Here is a 22,171-nt window from a genome sequence, read left to right as displayed (position 1 = left end):
GGTCAGAGTGGTTTATATACCTAAAATAGATGAGTTGAAGAGGAAGCACTGTATTACATTAGATGATATGTAGCATGTACACTTGAACAAAATTGTGAGGAAGTGACCGTCACAAAGTGACAAGTGAAATCAGTGAGAGAAGGCGCAAGAAAATAGTGATACCAATATTTACAAAAGAACATCAATAGTGGTTCAAATACATTTGAGAATAGCTTAGCGATGGATAAATTGAGCAATAAGGCAGGACAATAATGCAGCAAGTAATTGCGCTAGAAAGTTGACAACGTTTTGACCTGATATCAAAATAGGTCATCATTAGGACCAGGTTACAAAAAGTTTGTAGTGCTGCGAATTATCAATAGCGGTTGGGCAAAGGTGTGAGGCAAACGGCAGGGTGATCTGCACAGCACAGGGCCAGTAGGTCAATAGGGGAGGACTGCTGGTGGTCAGGAGGAGATATACGTTTTCAATACTCAGGGGGGTATGTGGTGAGTACAGATCTGATTAGGAGCATCACTGGTGGAATGTCCAGAGCAAGAAACCGAATAGATGTCTCGCAGGCGTCTTGAAGTATGCAGAGGTGGAAAGGCAAATAATCAGCCAGGTTTCAACAGGGCTGGTAGACGTAGAGTAACTGGAGGTGGTACGGGGAGCTACACATACCTGGCCTGGCGTCCAGGAGGTTGAGTGTCCGGAGTTAGCGTCTCCCAAGGGATTTGACAGCCAATAGGGCTCCGTCGAGAGTGGCAGGGGCCATCGGGAGACTGAGTTGCAGCGGCATAAGTCCTTGCACATTCAAGCGTTCAGTCAGGAAGAATCCTTCCAGCAATTTTTGAACAACTTGTTGATGTCTCCCCTGTGTTGTTTCTTCTTGTTCTTCTCTGCAACTACTGTGAATGTTCTTAATATTTGCCTCTAAATATTTCCTGTTGAGACACCTTTATTTGTTGCACATGATTGTCTACGTGGGCAACATACTCTTCACCTGCAAGATGCTGTCAATCTGTTAGACAACCTGGGATTTGTCATCAACGATGGGAAATCCCTCCACGTACCTTCTCAAAAAGCCATGTAATCGATTCTGTGGCAGCAACGTTGAGCCTCCCGTCACACAAGGTGGCAAAGATTTTTTCATAAGCTCTGGAAGGCTTGGTCACGCCAAAGTGTGTCAATGTGTCAACTTGCACACCTGGTGGGGCTTCTATCGGCCTCTATTCAGGACATTTACCCGGGACCTCTCCACTACCAGGCTCTGCCACGCATCATGGAGGTCCATCTATGCAAGAGCTCTCTTATGCCACCTGGTCCCTCTGTCCACGGCATGAGAAGAAATTCAGCGATAGCTCTAACACATGGAGGCCAGGAATGGGAGAGCAATCTTTAGATTGGCCCCAGACCTCATTATAGAGTCCGACACCAGCAGGTCAGGCTGGGGCGCTCAAGGTGGCGAGTTCTCTACAAGTAGTGTGTGGTCTCCTCCAGAGAAGAAGATACATATAAATTATTTGGAGCTTCTGGCTGGATTGTTTGCGGTCTGCAGCTGGACCAGGGACAGGATTCAGTCCTGGATGCTTCTCAAAATGGACAACAGATCCGGCTTTGGTTACATCAACCATCTGGGTGGTACTCGATCTAGGTCACTCTTTGATCTGGTGAGCATTTTTTGGAACTTCTGCCTATATCACCAGAGCTCCGTCATGGCGGAATACATTCTCGACCAAGAGAATTGTGCAGCGGATTGGCAGTCTCGCCATTTCTGGGACTCCAGCCTTTGGAAACTGAACCCGGATGTCTTCACCTGTTCAATTTACTGAATGTAGCTCGGCTTGTGGTGAGCAAACTTTAAACTGGCATCATCCTCTCCTCCAGTACTGGCAAGAATGAAAAATATCCTAGCTATTGTAACAAAGTTTAAACTCCATTAAGGACTAGGAGGCAATTATCCCCCCCACCCCCCACCCAGATCATACGGATATAGTGAAGTAGTTGTAAATATGATTAATAATTCTCGCATTCTAGTCCTAAATAGAATTGAAACTTTCCCGTATGATGGCTTGGAAATGTTCCATTCTCTCCGCTTAACATATTTCAATACATATGACTTTTTCAGTGCGTTTAAAGGAACACTTTCCTTACTTTTTCCGATCTTTGGAATGTTTAGTGGGGAAACATGCAAAACTCAGATCTACAGAATATTCAACGGTTTTGGAATCCAACCTCGTGCACATTGAAACAACTACAAATTCCTGAAAATTAGCTTTTAGGAGAGCGTAAACAAGCTTATATAACTTTTAAGATAACACACACACACTCTTGGCAAGCTGTCCAACTGTTCAGTGAGCACTTCAGTCTTAATATCCCCAAATGTATTAAGACATGACTCTTTTACACGTGGTGTGCTATTGCCTTAAACTATGATACCAATAATAGCACAATACCTTAATAAAGTTAGAAATGTGTTAGTCCTTCAACCTACTTCAAATAGGTATTTTTCTGATGCAATAACAAAAATACCAGTTTTTGCAAACTGCCAACATCTTGTATTTCACGTTTTTGTCTAGGGCGATCCAAATTCTATTGTACCCTGGTTTTTCTAAGACTGAGACCTAAGCATAGATAATTTACAGGACTAATAGATACAGCATACAATATGAGCTGCATAAATACAAAGGCTACATGCTCTAATGATTACAATGTTATCAACAACCTAGAGAACACTGCTCACCTAAAAACTGTTGCTCGTTATTAAACAAAAATTCTGCAAGCAAAAGATCGCAGTGGAAACCAACAGCCGGATTCATCATAGTGCCGTTTTGCGAGTTTGAAATAGCGAATCATAAGGAATCGCTATTTCAGACTCGCAAAACGGCATTCATGTAGGAATCGCAAAAACAAAAGCGATTCCTACATATTCCTTATTTGCGATTAGCAAATTGCTAATCGCAAATAAGGAATAACTCCCCATTCATTCCTATGGGCCTTTTGGCCCATAGGAATGAATGGGGAGTATTCCTTATTTGCGATTAGCAATTTGCTAATCGCAAATAAGAGTGCGATTTAAAGGGTGCCAGGGGTGTCCAAAGGACACCCTGTAGCACCCCTTAACAGTAAATACGAACAGGTGTTGCGCACACACATGTCCAAAGGACATGTGTGTGTGCAACATGCAACTTAGAAAAGTGCTTTTAAAAGCATTTTTCTAAGTTTTCGCTATTTACCACGAGGTTTGACCTTGCGGTAAATAGCGGCCGAAATTGCAAATTCGCAATTTTAAAATGGATGATGAATTGCATTTAAGGAATCTCAAATTGAGATTCCTTAAATGTAATTCATCGCAAAATAGCGAAATCGCTATTACCGATTTTTGCATTTGAGATGATGAATCCCAAATGCAAAAATAGAGCTCGCAAAGGGCCAGATTCTCAGAATCTGGCCCTTTGCGAGCCCATTTCGGCTTGATGAATCAAGCTGTAGATCTTTTTTTTACAAATGGACTTCATCTTAATCCACACAAATTTGACCACATCATGGTTATTTGAAACACCGTAATTTGTGCTTAACATTAACTAATCTCCTGCATATTAGTTTACACTGTAATTCATTCAAAACCACTTTATTTTACAGAAGTGCATCCAACACTAACCTTTGGTGTACTCCAATATGCGCTGCAACAGAACTGGATATTTGGTGATCCTTTGTGTTACCAGCAAGATACATTCTTGTATTCCCAGTCGTCTCACCACTGTGCTGCTCATTCTCTTCTAAAAGTAAAAAGACAAGGCGAGTATCACACGTGAAAGAGAAAGTATGCAGATCAATATTAAAAAAAAACTGTTAAGATAGCCTGATGTGTACCTTCATGAAAGCCTGAAACCGTTTTTCCTTTGAGTGGAGGTCTTTGAAAAAATTCACTGCTTCATTGTGGTGGCCGCAAAACTTGCCGTAAGTTTTCTTCATTCGCTCTGCATTCTCCCCAGAAAACTGGATAAAGAGTTAAGCATAAGGATTTCATTTAAAAACCTTGTTTACTTCTGTTTTTCCAACAATCAGTTCATTGTTGTAAAACAATGAGGCAAAACACTGCATTGTAACGTTTTTATAGCTTGTCTTAAGTGGGGAACAGAAGCGCTTAATGTGTGGTTGGAAAGGTGTTGTCTTGGGTTTTGATCCAATGTGGGAATTGTTTCCATGGTATGTGTGATGACCACGTGGGTGCGGGTATGATGTAGGACACATTGCTTAGCAGTGTGCTGAATGAACAAGTGTGAAATATAGGCACCCAGTGTAAGGTTTTCAGAAAACTGGAAGTTTTAAACAGGTCTGCAGGTTAATTTATGGTAGGGGTATTTTGGGCAAACTATTATTTGTGTTGAAGTAGCTTGATTGCTAATAGTTGCTAAATCATAGTTGAAATATATTACACTGAGACGTATAGGGATGTGGAACACCTACCTGGCACAATACTAGATAACCAAGCCTAAATTTGAATTTCAAAAGTTCAAGCAATAGTAGCAACTTCTAATGCTCACCTGTTGTACTAGGAGGTCGCCTATTTTCTTGATAACATAATTTTTATCACTTGACTCTACCAGGGACCCTTTTCTGCGATCCAATATATGTTGAAAGAATTGATTGTGGATTTTCAGTAAATCATCCAGACAAGGGAATATCTTTTCCACCATGTGCTGTTCAAACTGCAGTTCGGTTATCATGCCTCGACTGTACACATCACTCATGATTTTCAGGGTACGGACATGGTGCATTTCTGTTTGCATAAGTTCTGCAAAGAGTGACAAAAGATTTCACAAGATATTTCTTTAAGGTATGTACCAATCATTCATTAATGAAAACTTAAACTAAAGACTGATGCATGCTTATGACTACACATTACAAACTGAGTAAAGGCGTAGTCATAATTTTCCATTTGCAAGCTGCAATGACCATTAATGTTAGGATATTGTAACTCAAGTTATAGGTTATTTCAAATTAGTTAATGAGTGGCAATGTTTCTTTACAAATGTGACATTGCACAAAAAATAAGACAAGCAATTCATAGCTGGCAACATGATTATTTTAAGGTGCATGTAAGCCAAGGGATGGGATAAAATAGAGTAACTGATAAGATACCTTGTTCACCCTAAAGAAACATAGGTGCGATATATTTAATTTCTTACTCTAAAATGATATTTTACAAACCAAGCAAAGCAACATTAATGGGAAACAGTTCATTTAATTACATAAGGCACATTTTTGTAATGTTAACATTTAGAAAGCACATAATAAAACAAAGAACACTATGGGATATCACTGTATTTATATTCCTAAATTATGAAGGCACACATAAAATGACTTATCTATTATCCTCTAGTGTGTGCAAGAGGAGTAGATCAAAATTAGTGAGCACCTCACAGTGAAAATCACACAATAAGTAGCATAAAAGCTTAATTCAGGAAATTAAAAGGGAAGCTTCTGACCAAGCAACTTTTGTTACACTTGAGTAGTGTGAGGATATCAATCGAACATGCCAAAAAGGTTCACAAATACTCCAACCACAACTAGTGAACAAGTGTGGACTCCAACTGTACTTTAAAGATGGAAATTTCTGAAATTATCAATAAGGTACTTCGATCAGCAGCAGATTTAGTGGAAAATCTAGAGGCTTGTGTAATTCGAAGAGTACAAAATTAATACATGCAGTTTACATTTGGCTCAATTTAATTGAACATCTCCCCTCAAAAGCATAAGTAAGATGCAAATGCGGATAATTGTGAGAAAAAGCAAATATCAGATTCAGGTCTATAGTTCTCTTACTCTTCAAAATGCTGATTGTTAGTGGCATTTTGTAGTGAGACATCTTTAAGATACCACTTTTAGATTTCATAAACAATTTAAAGGAAAAAGAATGCATTGAGTATTCGGATGTACACACAGTGAACATTCTTTTAGCTAGGTAATAAGAGGTATGCGCCAAGTTGAACATCAGCATATTAAACAAAGGTTTTGACAGAAGTGGACATTAAAATAATTTCTTGCTTTCATACCGTAAATAACATCTTGCCGTTTGACAACATCCTTCTTTTGCTGTCGGAGGAACTTGCTGTCTACAGCCTGGCTCCAGGATTCTGCCTCAAGCTGTTTTGAGTCTATTTCAAAATCACCCATGAGCTGACCTTCATTCATATCTGTTCCTGAAAATAAATGGCATTCCCCAAAGCAGAAATACTTAAATTATTTTATTTTCAGGGTAGAAAACCACTCGTATAAGTACTGCATATATCTGAAAACCAAAACAGATCTGTGAGTTTAAGGACAGAGGAGCAAAGTCTACAACAATTCTTACCTAATCTAGTTCTCTCTCTATTGTTCTTTTGGAGAATGACCAAGGCAGGAAAACAATCAAGGTATCTGCACTTTTTTTTTTACCTGCCTGAGAATTCGTCATTATGGTTTTATAGCCATTTTACCCCAAAACAACTGTGCGTGTCAATGGAGAAAAAAGCAATAACAATCAATTGAAAACTAAGACATGACAAAACATTACAAAGTTTAATGACACTTATTCAGACTTTTGTTTTCTTTTGTAGTGTTTTTTTTCCTTCAGAAAACCATGATCTGCATCAATATGGCTATCAGATTTAAGGACGACACGCATGGGTACAGTTAGACCTGTCATCCTAGGCGTGGTTTCCCCTGATATTTTGACTTCATACCTCTGGTTTTTGTTGACTTTACTACTGCTACCAGTGCTAATGTGTGCTCTTTCCCTAAAACATGGTAACATTTGCTTACCCGCAATTGGCATATTTAATTTACTTAAAAGTCCCTAGTAAAGTCCACTGCAGGTGCCCAGGGCCTGTACATTAAATGCTACTAGTAGGCCTACAGCACTGGCTCTGCCACCCACTTAAGAAGCCCTTTAAACATGTCGAAGGCCTGCCACTGCAGAGCTTGTGCATGAAGTTTTGACTGCTGTGTCGATCAGACAAGTAAAAATCTTGCCAGGCCCAACACTTCTTTTATAATTCATATAAGTCATTCCTAAGGTAGACCCTGGACGGCCGAAGGGTAGGCTGCAGTGTATTTAAAAAGTAGGACATATAATTTTTGCGTTTTACATGCGCAGGTATTAAATGTCCATGTAGTGAAAAACTCTTAGATCCGTTTTTCACTACTGCAAGGTGTATATCCCCGTAGGATAACATTGTGAATACCTTATTACATTTTATAAGTTATTTCCGAATGGGATGTTATAAATAATCCGAGCTTGGTGTCTCTTGAATCACAATATAAAATCACATCTTTTGGTAAATCTGGTTTTGAGATTGCCATTCTGAAAATACCACTCGGTGTCTGCTGCCTGTGTCTGATCAAATGTCTGGGGTGGGAGACAGTTGGGCTTTGTGTATTCGTCCTTGACAGCTACACACAATGGGAGCTTAGGTGTGACCTGATGGGCCATCCTGGCAGGAAGGGAGGATGGAGCTGGCAAAGCCTCACTTATATCTGAATAGTATGTGTCCTGTCCACACGCAAAGTGCTACATAACCCCCTGCTGAAGGCTCCAGAGAAATCAGGAAGGACATTGACTCTGTGGACTTCAAATGCATGTTTTTGAGGTTTCCTCCACTCCAAGGGCGAACTGGGTAGAAGTACTGGACCTCAGACTCTGCCACTTAAGTACACCTACGGACCTGTGGATACTCTGCCAGTAAGAAGGACTGCTGTTCTTCTGAAAGGACTGCCACTCTGCTGCACTGCCACGCTGAAGAAGCAGATGTCCTGCTGTGCTGACTGGCTACCTTCTTGCCTGGAGATGAAGAACTTGATCTGGAACTCATCTTGAACCCAGGAACCCAGGGCTAGTCTGCTGGCTTCCTGATCTGCGCAACAAAGACATAACAGGCTCCCCATAGCTCCGGGACCATCTTCAACGAGTTCCTAAAACCCAAGAGGTCCTTGGTATGTATCTTGAGCTCTTAAAGTCATACTTTTGCGTTCTTTGCTAACAAGCCAGTTTGTTTCAGATCCGCTGCACTTGCAAAGAGTATCAGTGAGAGCTGTTGCAAGTTAGTCTCTTTGCATAGCAAGTATCATCCGCCAGCGTGGATTGCCACTGCAAGGCTCTTGCCCGCCCATCCGCAAAGCCAGCCTGCTCTTAGTGCCATGCCGTCCACCGGCAGCGATGCTCTCCTTACTCCCAGACAACTTCTCTCGAGGAATGTGACTCTTAGCGCAAAACTTAAGAAGGTCTTCAGTGGGACTAACCTCGGACCGTATGCGACCCGCACTCAATCGTAGTAGGCCTGATCTTTTAGGTTTGACCTAGTCTAGTGCGATTAGATATCCCCGGTTGGTGGTTTATGCTTCTAAGCACTACTTTACAGTTTATTTATCTTTCAATTCATACCTCCGGTTTTACTTACTGAATTTTTGTCATTTTGGTCTTATTTTATTTATAACATAAGGTTCTATTACTCTTACCTGATGTGCAATCTTTTTGTGTGGTGTTTCCACAGTTTTAATGTTTGAAGTGTTGCACAAATACATTATACATTTCCTCTAAAGTTAGGAGTTAGGCCTGACTGCTACTAAAGGTGAGCACAGGTTACTTTTGGGTGTGCTTGTATTGTACCCTGACTTGTATTGCGGTTACTGCTTGACGAGGGCTTATATCCCTCATCATCAGCAGTGGATTACGGGCGCGCAAGTTATAGTGAGTACAACTAACTAGAACGAGGGAATTTCAATGGTTTTGTACGAGTAAAATGTCCAGCTAACTATAACTGGTGTGAAACCTATGGTTTTTTTCAGTGAATTTCAAAGGTTTTTTAAATGCTATTTCCTAACTATAACGAGTGTGAAACCTATGGGGCTTTATTTACTATCCCCTTGCGCCTCCGGAACGTCACTTTTTGTGACGTTCCGGTGGCGCAGAAGACTAAGTGATATTTATCAGGCAGAACTAAGCCGTGGTGTAATCCTGCCTGATAAATATCAGTCCCTTTAACGCAGTGTCCTGCGTTAAAGGGGCGTGCAATGGGTGTTGCTGGGGGCGTTCCCAGCAGCATCCATGGACTTGAGTAATTTATAGCATCCTCAAAGTCAGTCTTTCAAAAATTAGTATAGGACATGATAATCCAAATCCAAATGTTTCTCAAGAAAAGTCATAAACCGTGTCCGTGGGTCATATCTGCCCAAACGTCGATATTACGAACAATTGAAAATGACTTTTCTTGAGAAACATTTGGATTTGGATTATCATGTCCTATACTTTGGAATTTTTGAAAGACTGACTTTGAGGATGCTATAAATTACTCAAGTCTGCCCGAATTGTGTGGGCAAAATTGATACCTAGTCACTTTGAATAAGAATGTACTTACGACTCGTCTAATATATGGAAGAAATATCTAGTTATAAGACAACAGGATACCGACATAACTTGAAGGAAATAAGAACGCCTGAAGAAGTTCTGTTGTAGAGAACGAAATGCGTAGGCTGGCTGTGGTACACAAACTTAAGGAAAATAAAAGCATTTGAATATACACCAAGATTCTGCGCTTCAATAAGGACTCTAAGGGATATGATTTGATTGGACTTGTTGTGCAAGTGGTGCTGTGCCAAACTTTGGAATATTCTCCACTACTCTCTACTACTCACTCTCTACTACTCATTCTCTACTACTCAATCTCTACTACTCTCTCTCTCTACTACTCTCTCTCTACTACTCGCTCTACTTCTCACTCTCTACTACTCTCTCTACTTCTCACTCTCTACTACTCTCTCTACTACTCACTGTCTACTACTCACTCTATCTCTACTACTCACTCTTTACTACTTACGCTCTACTACTCACTCTCGCTACTAATCTCTACTACTCACTCTTTACTACTCTCCACTACTCACTCTCTACTACTCACTCTACTACTTACTCTCTACTACTCACTCTACTACTGACTACTACTCACTCTACTACTGACTACTACTCACTCTATACTCTCTACCTCTCTCTACTTCTCTCTCTACTAGTCTCTACCTGTCTACCTCTACACGCACACATAGACACATATATATGCATATGCATTTATTTATATGTATGTGTATATGTATATATACACATACATTTATAAACATATATAATCTGCATATCTATATAAATACAAATATAAATGCATGCATACATATACATATATGCATACATATGCATGTTATTTACATGAAAGTTTGAAAAACACTAATAAAAGCAAAGCTAAAAAGCCACCTCATTACAAACAGAATGGCTTTAACTTAAACGAAGGCGAGATCTATTGCATTTTCAATGCTTGTATACTTTGGTTCCATCAAGAAGGCATTCAGATGTGTCACACATTTGTCATAAATTCTGAATGTTAGCACTCTAGTTGCTCATTAGAGTACTGTAGTAAAGCTACTGCTCACCAGGGAAGTCTGCTGCTGGTATTCAAAGTGCATGTTTCAGTCTGCATGTCAATTTTTTTTTATGAAATAGAAGAGGATTTGAGAAGTCAAAATGTGCCCTAATTTTTCTTTCTTCAGCACTAATCATAATTTCAATGGCAAAATGAACCCCCTCATTTTGTTCCTTTTTAAATTAAATGTTTTCAGACTTACCACTTCATTCCAATCAAGTTGGCTTCTGGTGTGCCATACTTTTGTCATAGGTAAGACTGTTAGCGCTCTAGTTGTTCTCTAGAACACTCTTGGACATTCTGTCATTGGGCTATACTTGGGCTACATCTGGGTGATATTTGGGCCACATTTGGGCTCTTTTGTCTCTGGTGGCCATCTTGGGAGACTGCATGTCACAATTTTTTAATAAAATAGAAGAGGATTTGAGAAGTCACTCAAAATATGCCCTAATTTTTCTTTCTGCAGCACTAATCATACTTTCTATGGCAAAATATACCTCCTCATTTTGTTCCTTTTTAAATTAAATTGTTTGAAGAGTTACCACTTTATTCCAATCAAGATGGCTTCAGGTGTGCCATACCTTTGTAATAAGTAGGACAGTTAGCGTTCTAGTTGTTCTTTAGAACACTCTGGGAAGCTGCAGTAGAACACTAAGGAATCAACTGACAGTCTCTGTCCTTGTTGGATGTACATGTTTTACTGAGAATGTCAGACTTCATTCTCACATGACTGAGAAAGATAATGTGAATTTACAGAAAATATGCTTTCAGTTTAGCTTATGGATCCCCTTCCAAACCACTGTGGGAAAAGCATGAGATAATAGTTTTCTTTCAAACATGACTCATTATATCCCAGCAGAAGGCTTTTTCACATGGTAAAATCACCTTAGAACACACCATAATTCCTAAAATGAGTATGGTACCATCAACAAATGATTTATAATGTAACTAAAGTCATAAAACCTTCTATTACCTGCAATGCTTTTTAATGAGGTGCTATCGTGTATATTGGTCCTAAGATGGCTGCCAACACTCCTTGGATGAAGTGCTGACAGCCAATCTCACGATGAGATGTGTGGTTAGGCTCCGCCCAGATATATATATTTTTTCTTTTGATTTTCTCAGGAACTACTGGAGGGATTTACACCATTTAACCAAATGCGTGATCTGCGTACCAGACCCTACCATTTTCCCAAATTTGGTGTAATTCCGTTCAGCGGTTCGGGCTTTAGCCGTGTCTAATCGTCCAACGGAAATTAACATGGGGAAAACACGTTTTGGGACCCCCCTTTTTTCTCGGCCCCCACTTGACGAATCTTCCCGAGACTTTCAGGGAAGGAGAGGAGCGGGCCATCTTCTTTGAGAAATTCGCAAAGATTCAACTACCGGCGCCATAGTTATTCCCAATAGAATGTTGCGGTTTTCCTATGGAAACTAGGTCATATATATATACACACACACACACACACATATATAGAGAGATATTTATAGCATAACATGCACGAAGTATTAAAAAAAATATATATATAATATATATTTATTTATTTATATTTATTTATTTATAGCATTTCCGGAGCGAACTATCACCTGACAGGCATCCTGGCGCTAGTAGTAACTCAACATGACATACCTCATTTAGACCCTACTAAAGCCAACCCCTAGATATTGGGAAATAGCCATGTTTTTAAATTCCTTCTAAATGGAAAGAGGTCACTGATTTGTCTCAGCTCAAGAGGTAAGGTATTCCAGAGCTTTGCAGCAGCGACCCCAAAGGATCTACCACCTGCTCTGACTTTTTTGAATCTGGGGATTTTGATCAGTTTTGCCCCATCTGAGAATGACATTCGGGTAGGAATATACCACTCAAATTTACTTTGAAGAGAGGTAGGACCATTTCCATACAGGGCTTTAAATACTAAGCAGAGTGATTTAAACTTGATTCTTTGTTTCACAGGGAGCCAGTGCAGCTACGCCAGGGCCAATGAAGCGGAGGACCTTCTGGACCAGCCTAATAATAATTTAGCTGCCGTTGACTGCAACCTCTGCATCCTATACAGTAAAAACTTTGGGGACTCAAGGAGCAGGGCATTGCAGTAGTCAACTTTGCTAAGTACGGTACTCCGTGCTATCAATGAGCCCGCCAATGGGGGAAGCAAAGGAAAAATCTTCCGTAAGGAACGAATGATTGCCAGGCAGCAACCTACAACTTTCGTCACATGCGCCTCCAAAGTGAGATTACAATCGAATATCACACCCAGGTTGCGAACTGACTTAACAGGCTGAATCAAATTGGGGGAATCAGAGGGCCAAAAATGACTAGGCAACCCGGAAGGAATCCTTTGCGTGGCACAGTAAAGCACCTCAGTTTTGGACGCATTAAATTGCAACGAGTTATCCCTCAGCCACAATGTCGTGTCCCACAGGCAACTATGAAACCCCTCTAGAGAAGTTGACTGTGCTCCATCCAGGGAGAGAATGAATTGCGTATCATCCGCATAATTAACGATCCTAATGTTATGACGCTTGATGACCGCCATCAGGGGTTTCAAGTAGATATTAAAAAGAATAGGGCTGATGGCCGAGCCCTGTGGTACGCCATGCGAGACACTAGTGAAAACAGATTTGTAGGGAGAGAGGGACACTGCCTGCTGCCTACCTTACAGAAAAGACTGGAACCACCTAAGGGCACAACCCATCACTCCCACCTCTTTAAGTCGTCTCAGCAGGATTTCATGGTTAACCGTATCGAAGGCGGCAGACAGGTCAAGCAGAATAAGTACAGCTGCCTGGCCCCTGTCTGCCCGCCCCCGAAGTTCGTCTATCACGTTCACCAGAGCTGTCTCAGTGCCATATGCTGGCCGAAATCCAAACTGCTCTTCCTCCAAGAGCTTAGCTTGTGCTACATATTTAGACAGTATGCTACTCACCACCCGTTCCACTATTTTCGCAGCGAAAGGTAGGAGGGAGATGGGTCTAAAATTTTTGGGACACTCAGGACCGAGGGAGGGCTTCTTAAGCAAGGGTGTCACCGATGCCAGCTTCCACTGAGACGGCACCACTCCATCAGTGAGAGACTGATTACAAATCAGACGAAGCGTGGGGAACAGCTCTGCCCCAAATTCTTTCCAGATCTTACAAGGCATCAAATCCAGGGGAGATCCAGAGGCAATACCATCAGCTAATCTACAGAAATCCTCATGCTCCAAAGACGAAAACTCGGAGAGAGAGCCAGAGGTAACCGCTTCCAAGTTGACACTTGCAGCCACAGTGCAAATATCCTCCATGTCAGGCAGTAAAACATTCACCACGACAGGAGAATAAGAACCCCCACCCAGATCCTTAATATGGTCATTAACTTTATTATGAAAAAACGGTGGCCAGGTCATCACACATTTTTGTACATATATATATATATATATATATATATATATATATATATATACATATATATATATATATATATATATCAAACGACACTGACGAAGCCTTGAGCGAAACGCGTCTGTCGGGGGTTCGGGAACAAAATAAAAAGAATAATATCTCACCCGAGTGCTGGCCGTTTTTTCTGGTACAAGAAGACTGGAATTGTGGAATAATATATATATATATATATATATATATATATATATATATAAAATCAATTTGGTTTTCCACACGCGCTGAAAAACGCCGCCTTGACAAGACCTCATACGATGTGGGCTCGTGCCGGGTGGCGAGCCCTGCAACTTCCTTCGTGATTCCACACGCTCCTCTCCGTATGAAAAGACACGAGCCCAATTGCATCCAAAAAGTGTTTATTTTAGCAAAATGACAAAAAAGAGAAACTCAACGCGTTTCGGGAATTCTCCCTTGTTCACGAGTCAAGCTGTGTAAGTTTGGTTCAAGCATTTAAACACCATGTGACTTCTAAACATAAACAAAAGACTTCCGCGATTTTAAGTAAACAAAGCGGTAGCATGGGGAATGTTTTCTTTCTTAAAACAATTGCATACGATTTTGGACATTGGTTGATATAACAAGGTATTCAATTTAAATAAACCGATTGTCATAATCAAAATAAAGGGTTACAACTTTATAAGTGTTACGCTCCAAATTATAACATAACCCATATTATTACCCCCTTGCTTTCCGCAAGATAATATATATGCTGTCTCCTTGGCAATTATATGTATGGGGTTATTACTGGTTATGTGATACCTTAGCGTGGCCCTGTCAATTAAGAATACAGCCCCTGTGGGCAATTGCAAAACGTTATTGGACCTTGTTTAACCTTATCGGAAAATTAATGTCACTCGTCCTGGCAACCCTTCCAACATAATATAAGCTCATGCTTAAATCACAGTGACTACCAAGATACTAGAATTCAGCCCCAGTGGGCTTAAAACTTTCATTCAACCAATTCAATGTCTGTAGAAATTGCCTCTTTCTCAAAAAATTCCGCATTCCCTGTAAAATACAAAAAACTAAATTAAAACCACACACAAACAAGATATTATTACAGTTCTTAAAAGAGTTATCATTCGAGAGCACATGTATATACATCAACCTATAGGGTTATTTCAAGACAGGCAAAGGGGCACCTGGGTACAGCAAAAAACTGTTACTCAGTTCTACTATACTTAGTGTGAAAAGGTTAACCCAAATGTACTTCCATCTCCTCGTCATTATTATGCCCAAGGGGTGTCATGGTCTTATACCTGATTATAAACTTAGATTCGAGTCTTCTCAAACACTGTAGTCTATTGCCACCTCTTTCGTTGTACTTCACTGTGTCTAAGACACAGAAGCTCAGCAGATCTGCATTCTGGTTATGATGACTTTGGAAATGTCTCGCTATGGGGTAAGTTTTGTCCATGTTTTTAATCGCACGCAAATGCTCTAGTACTCGCAGCTTGGCTTTCTTAATTGTACTGCCAATATAGGCTTTTTTGCATGGGCAGAACAGCGCGTATATAGCAAAATCAGTATTGCACGACGTGTGTTCGTGAATTACAAAAGGTTCTGCCTCAGAAGACAAAACTGCTATTTTTACATTCTTACTGTTCCTGCAGGCCTTACAATTTCTACATGTATAAAACCCCTGTACAGTTGGTGATGTTAGTTTACTGGGTTCAATTGCTTTACATAATTGGTCTTTCAAAGATTTCGCTCTTCTAAAAGTTACCTGCGGCGATGCTTCTACACAGGTGGCTATATCTGGGTCGGAGTGTAGCACAGGCTAGAATTTGGTCAAACTTTTCCGCACTAAAAATGCTTTACTGTTGTAAGTTGTAACAAACCTGGTTTTAGTTTCTTGTTCCACTGTCTCTGGCTGTTTCACAAGCAATGACTCTCTACTCCTACCCGCTTATTATTCAGGAAATCAACGTCGGGCAATAGCTTGTTGCATGCGCGTAGCTGCCATCCTAATTCCCTAATTCCCTTATTCAGAGCATTCCAGTAGGGGAATTATTAAGAGCTAAACGGAACTGCAGCACAAGAGACGCGTACCAAACCGAAGAGAGAATAATGTGTGAGAGGTTTGCAGCAAGAGGTTACCCAGTGAAGACCATAGCGAATGCACAAAAAGTAGTGGCGGGTAGGAGTAGAGAGTCATTGCTTGTGAAACAGCCAGAGACAGTGGAACAAGAAACTAAAACCAGGTTTGTTACAACTTACAACAGTAAAGCATTTTTAGTGCGGAAAAGTTTGACCAAATTCTGGCCTGTGCTACACTCCGACCCAGATATAGCCACCTGTGTAGAAGCATCGCCGCAGGTAACTTTTAGAAGAGCGAAATCTTTGAAAGACCAATTATGTAAAGCAATTGAACCCAGTAAACTAACATCACCAACTGTACAGGGGTTTTATACATGTAGAAATTGTAAGGCCTGCAGGAACAGTAAGAATGTAAAAATAGCAGTTTTGTCTTCTGAGGCAGAACCTTTTGTAATTCACGAACACACGTCGTGCAATACTGATTTTGCTATATACGCGCTGTTCTGCCCATGCAAAAAAGCCTATATTGGCAGTACAATTAAGAAAGCCAAGCTGCGAGTACTAGAGCATTTGCGTGCGATTAAAAACATGGACAAAACTTACCCCATAGCGAGACATTTCCAAAGTCATCATAACCAGAATGCAGATCTGCTGAGCTTCTGTGTCTTAGACACAGTGAAGTACAACGAAAGAGGTGGCAATAGACTACAGTGTTTGAGAAGACTCGAATCTAAGTTTATAATCAGGTATAAGACCATGACACCCCTTGGGCATAATAATGACGAGGAGATGGAAGTACATTTGGGTTAACCTTTTCACACTAAGTATAGTAGAACTGAGTAACAGTTTTTTGCTGTACCCAGGTGCCCCTTTGCCTGTCTTGAAATAACCCTATAGGTTGATGTATATACATGTGCTCTCGAATGATAACTCTTTTAAGAACTGTAATAATATCTTGTTTGTGTGTGGTTTTAATTTAGTTTTTTGTATTTTACAGGGAATGCGGAATTTTTTGAGAAAGAGGCAATTTCTACAGACATTGAATTGGTTGAATGAAAGTTTTAAGCCCACTGGGGCTGAATTCTAGTATCTTGGTAGTCACTGTGATTTAAGCATGAGCTTATATTATGTTGGAAGGGTTGCCAGGACGAGTGACATTAATTTTCCGATAAGGTTAAACAAGGTCCATTAACGTTTTGCAATTGCCCACAGGGGCTGTATTCTTAATTGACAGGGCCACGCTAAGGTATCACATAACCAGTAATAACCCCATACATATAATTGCCAAGGAGACAGCATATATATTATCTTGCGGAAAGCAAGGGGGTAATAATATGGGTTATGTTATAATTTGGAGCGTAACACTTATAAAGTTGTAACCCTTTATTTTGATTATGACAATCGGTTTATTTAAATTGAATACCTTGTTATATCAACCAATGTCCAAAATCGTATGCAATTGTTTTAAGAAAGAAAACATTCCCCATGCTACCGCTTTGTTTACTTAAAATCGCGGAAGTCTTTTGTTTATGTTTAGAAGTCACATGGTGTTTAAATGCTTGAACCAAACTTACACAGCTTGACTCGTGAACAAGGGAGAATTCCCGAAACGCGTTGAGTTTCTCTTTTTTGTCATTTTGCTAAAATAAACACTTTTTGGATGCAATTGGGCTCGTGTCTTTTCATACGGAGAGGAGCGTGTGGAATCACGAAGGAAAATATATATATATATATATATATATATATATATATATATATATAATATATATATATTATATATATACACACACACACACACACACAGAGCACACGGGGTAGTTCTCAAGTTTAGCTGGGTAGCAGCTCCAGTATAGAGCACTCTCAAAACCAGCGACACTCTAAATCTGCTTACCGACATAGATAGCACTGTGCTAATCCTATACTTAAAGACTTTGCTGTAGAGATGGCAAAATACTTTGTCCTTTTCTATCTCACAGTGGATGGCACTTTGATAGAAAAACAGATATTTGAGGTGCACAAATTTAGTGTGTTGCTGGTGTTGAAAGTGCTCTATACTGGAGCTGCTTTCCACCTAATTTTGAGAACTACCCCGTGTGCTCTGCTTCTTTTTTAGGTCTCGCATAGGGCAGCGCATGTGCTGCCTCTACGAGGCATTAAGTAATTTGTATATTGGGAGAAACTCGCTTAATTTCCCCTGCTTCTTCCCATTCGTTTAACGTTATCAAAACTTTTCTTATCAGGCTTATTATTGGCTGTAGAAGCGATGCTTCACTTCCGTTTATTCCGGAAGCAGCACCGCCTAACTACAGTTTCCGTCCGCTCTACAGCTTAATCTGTGTTCGAGGGGAACTTTCATAACTATCCACAGACTGAGAAGCCTGCACCCAGGCTTCCGTATTCACCACCTCCTGTTTGTGTGTGCTGCACACCGGAAGTGCTCTCATCCAACAGAGCTGCTGCGTGTGTGGTACAGAGAGCATCTGATGTTTGGTCACACTGTGTTCCCATCGGTGTCTCCGGGTGCGCCGTGCAGGTTTCTGTTATCAGCAAGAATGATGGTTCACGTTCCGGACATGTGCCTCGATGGACTGCCCAGGAGCACTGAATCAGTGAGTAATGTCCTCTTCTTTTCTGCGCTGGCTGCTGCCCTTCTCCCCCTCTCTATTCCTCTTATCCCCTCTCTTTCTGTCTTGCTCCTCACTCACTGAAAACAGTGACTTGAAGGAACGGTTTACACCCTCTCTTTCCTTCTTTTATTTAGTTGCTTCCCCGTGAAATGCCCCTTTTCTGATATTTTTCTATTCAAAGTGCAGCCTCTGGATGGAGATAAATAAAATGTTTTAAATATGAAAAATAAATACATAACTAATTAAAGCAAGACAGAGTGCTTGCAAACTGACCAGTTTGATTGTATTCACACCTAAACACATTAGCGCCACTTTACAGACTTTGCAGTGAAACGCTACTTTTGTGTTCTAGTCTTTCTTTGAACAGCATTGTTTTCCCCAGGTGGGGAAGTGCACCATTCCTGGATATATTGCAATACCTAGTTGATGGGTGGATTGGAAACTAAAATGTGTACCATGGCTCTGTGTTTGTTTAAAACCATACTGCTTATGTTTTCTACGGATATAAGCAATGGACATTGAAACGGTTCCTTTCAGGGCCCTGTAGTCATGTCCTTATCTTTTCAGGTAAAAGCACTCACTGATTTGTAAATAGTGAGTGAGAAATCGTTAAGGTAACCAAGTTGTTTATGCTTACAGTTCACATGCTTTACTTAATCTTGCATTCCCTATGAGTGTTTGATTTTTCTGGGATTTTTTTTTTTTAAGGCAGCATATTACTCTTGTCTTGTGCGTAATTTGAATTCAGCCACATCCAGGTGTTTATAGCGGGGCACAATTAGGTTGTAGCTGAAGGTAGTGCGAGGTTCTCTCACTGGGACAGTATGGTGTTCATTGGAGGAGAGGATGTCGCACTATGGCCAGAGCTGCTGACTCTGTAACTGGGGAATCAAGGTTCATATTTAATGACCAGTCCACCAGACCACTTTCCTGAAGGAGCATATTCGCATGCTAGAACTTAGAAGGCCTGCTACACCTAAGAAGCCCTTGTGTCTTAGCACCAACAAGTGGACCCTTGTGGTGGCAAGTATGGGTTAACCTTGAAGGCTTGCCCACCACAATCAATACTGAAGTTCATCTCCTGTCTTGCGGGCAGGCCGACGAAGCAGCACACCCTAGAGCAATAGTGACCAAGTCACTGTGACTCTGTCACTGAGGTCACATGAACTTTGAGCAGGCTAGGGCGGTGCGAACGGTGTGACCGCACTGGATACCTATTTTGGCTGGGTGTGCAGGGTTTGCAAGCATATTATAGTTTAAAAAAATTGCTACCTCCTTCCTGGCCTCCAGCAATTTTCAGCAACAAAAAAAATGTCATGATAACTTTGGTGATTAATGTTCTTCCTAGAGAGATAGAGTTTTTTCTAGTGAAAGGGTTGACTCCTGGAAAGGTAGCACAGAGGGCTAATTGTGCCTGCTGCAAAGAACATGTACCATGCAGATCACAAAGTGCAAATCATGTTAACTAGGTTAGTAGGTTGCTGCTTTTGTCAGAGAGATCCTTTTGTTACTTGCAGTTTATGAGTGAAAATCCTAACATAGAACAGTGAGCTATTAAACTATACTGCCTGCTAGTATGGTTGTCATGTGGCTTGTACACCTTGCAGTCCTTTGTCTTATGTAACATTTCCTATACAGTGATTTACATACATAATTGATTGTCACTGTGTAGTGTGTGGGATGTAAAGTGCTCTGACACCATACACTGGTATGAGTGGCACTGTAAATCAAATTAAATGCATCTGAGAAAGAGTGTGGTTATTGTGACTTGAGGGGGACAGTTAAAGGGTGGTAGTGAGGGAGTCCGAGACATAGGGGATCAACAAACATTGCTGCACAGGTTGCCACCAGCACTAAAGCTGGCCCTGCCATAGAGGCCAGTCTGCCTCACCCATTGGTACCTCCATTGGCCTTGTTTCAGCAGTAGTAGCTGCAACTCACCAGGGGTCGGCAATGCAGGATTTGCACGCACACCAAATTAAGTTTGCAAACTTCACAGTCTCCTTGCTTCATGCACATGCGCTTTTAACATGTGCTACCTGCTCTGGAGGCACTAGAATTATGCAGCAATGGGGGTACAAAATGATGCTGCAGTGTTAACTAAATTATGCAACAACAAAAAAATAGGCGGTAGTGTAATGCAATATATTTTCTTATACTTTATTATTTAGACTTTTTTAAAAGTTAACTCTCTGCAAAGATTCTGCTTCATTAGTATCAGTATAACATACAAATGCAGCAGTGAGAAAGGTGATAATCAACCTTTGAAAAGGGCAGTCAAGTTTGCAGCAACTCAAGTCACGTTTTTTAGTAACTTTATATCCATTTGAGCTACAAAAATTATTAGTGAAAACTAAGATTATGCAGTGGATGATGTATTATGTGGCAAATATGGCAGAGCCATAATTATATAGAAAACATTTGCAAACTAGGATATTTTGCCATTCATGTTTGAACTGCTCTTGAGGAAGAAGGGGGAGAAGTGCTAAGGAGAGAAATGGCTTGTGATTCCACTTTTAAGTATATTTGGGACATTGTGTGATTGGAAATATATCCTACTTTGCGAATGTATTTAAATGCCAATAACTCCTATTAAACCTTAAATAATCAAGTGTATCCATTGGTTGAATTAAATAACACAATAAGCTGTGACTGGTCGGTGAAATGGCAAACAAATACTAAAAATTGGTCTGTTTGGCACATTCTGGCCACACCTCTGACTCCACCCACTGATTCAATCCTTGGGTTAACCCGCCATCGGAGTCTCTGCCAACAGTTCCCCTACTTTTTTTCCCCCCACTGTTTGTACGCATGGCCTACGAGTGTGCATCTGCACTCATGTCAGGTTTGTGTGTCTGTTGCATGTTTTAAATCTGTGCATCCGTATGCACCTCTAATGCACATGAGCCTGTGTTTCAACTGTTCCTGTATGCATGTTTTATATCAGTGTATCTGTATACCTGTCTTGATTTTGTGCCTGCTTCAGGCGGGTGAAGGACATAAGATATTGTGCAGGTACTGCTAGCCATCCACGGTCCACTGAGAGAAGTCAGGGTATGTAAACACGCCATGTTGCCCTAGTTTTTAGCCGCTTACCTTGTGGCGCGAATACCGCTGCGGTTTAAATGAGTGGGCGGGGCGCGTCGGCCAACTGACCTGTCTAGCACTATCGAGGTAGAAGGGGTTAATAGTGAGATCAGTTTGTAAACAAAACAAAGGATGCATGTTAGTTTAGTCTTTCTTTTTTAGTGAGAGATTAAGGCCTACGATTTAATTAGGTCAGATTAACCCTTGCATTGGGTACATTTACACAAATATTGTTTAAAGCAACAAGGTTCAATAAGGTGTCACATTTTCAGGTATCAGAATGCAGCCGATTTCCTTTTTCAGGTTATTCAGAAACACACTGCAGGGCATTCTAGAAGATGCTATTATATCTACATAAGGAATCTTTAAAAGGCTTTTGGGGAGGGATGGAGACCATGTTGACTTTCAGTATTTTTTAAATTATTTAGATTGTACTTGCTGGGTTCCTACTTATATTGATAACAGGCAGCCGACACGTAGGTCTTATTTAGTCTGTAAGCACTATTTTTCTTTAAGGAGTTTCTCCTACTGCAGGCACCAAATGCTTTCCTGCAA

General features: G+C 40.6%; 1 protein-coding gene across 11 annotated transcripts in view; it reads right to left on the bottom strand.

Moving 5' to 3' along the window:
• Positions 1 to 22,171, bottom strand: part of AKAP13 (A-kinase anchoring protein 13) — a 1,375,395-nt gene that overhangs the window by 225,242 nt on the left and 1,127,982 nt on the right. For all 11 annotated transcript variants that reach the window (XM_086958098.1, XM_086958099.1, XM_086958104.1 and 8 more), the window contains 4 exons: positions 6,042 to 6,188; positions 4,530 to 4,780; positions 3,856 to 3,981; positions 3,644 to 3,761 (listed from right to left, as the gene is read on the bottom strand). In XM_086958098.1, the coding sequence (XP_086814224.1) occupies positions 3,644 to 3,761; positions 3,856 to 3,981; positions 4,530 to 4,780; positions 6,042 to 6,188 (642 nt within the window). The remainder of the gene's footprint in view (positions 1 to 3,643; positions 3,762 to 3,855; positions 3,982 to 4,529; positions 4,781 to 6,041; positions 6,189 to 22,171) is intronic.

Source organism: Lissotriton vulgaris, chromosome 2_1 (assembly GCF_964263255.1).
Source record: "Lissotriton vulgaris chromosome 2_1, aLisVul1.2, whole genome shotgun sequence".
In the NCBI taxonomy this organism is placed as follows: Eukaryota; Metazoa; Chordata; class Amphibia; order Caudata; family Salamandridae; genus Lissotriton; species Lissotriton vulgaris.
The sequence above is the reverse complement of the archived record's forward strand: the minus strand, read 5'-3'. Positions and strand labels throughout refer to the sequence as shown.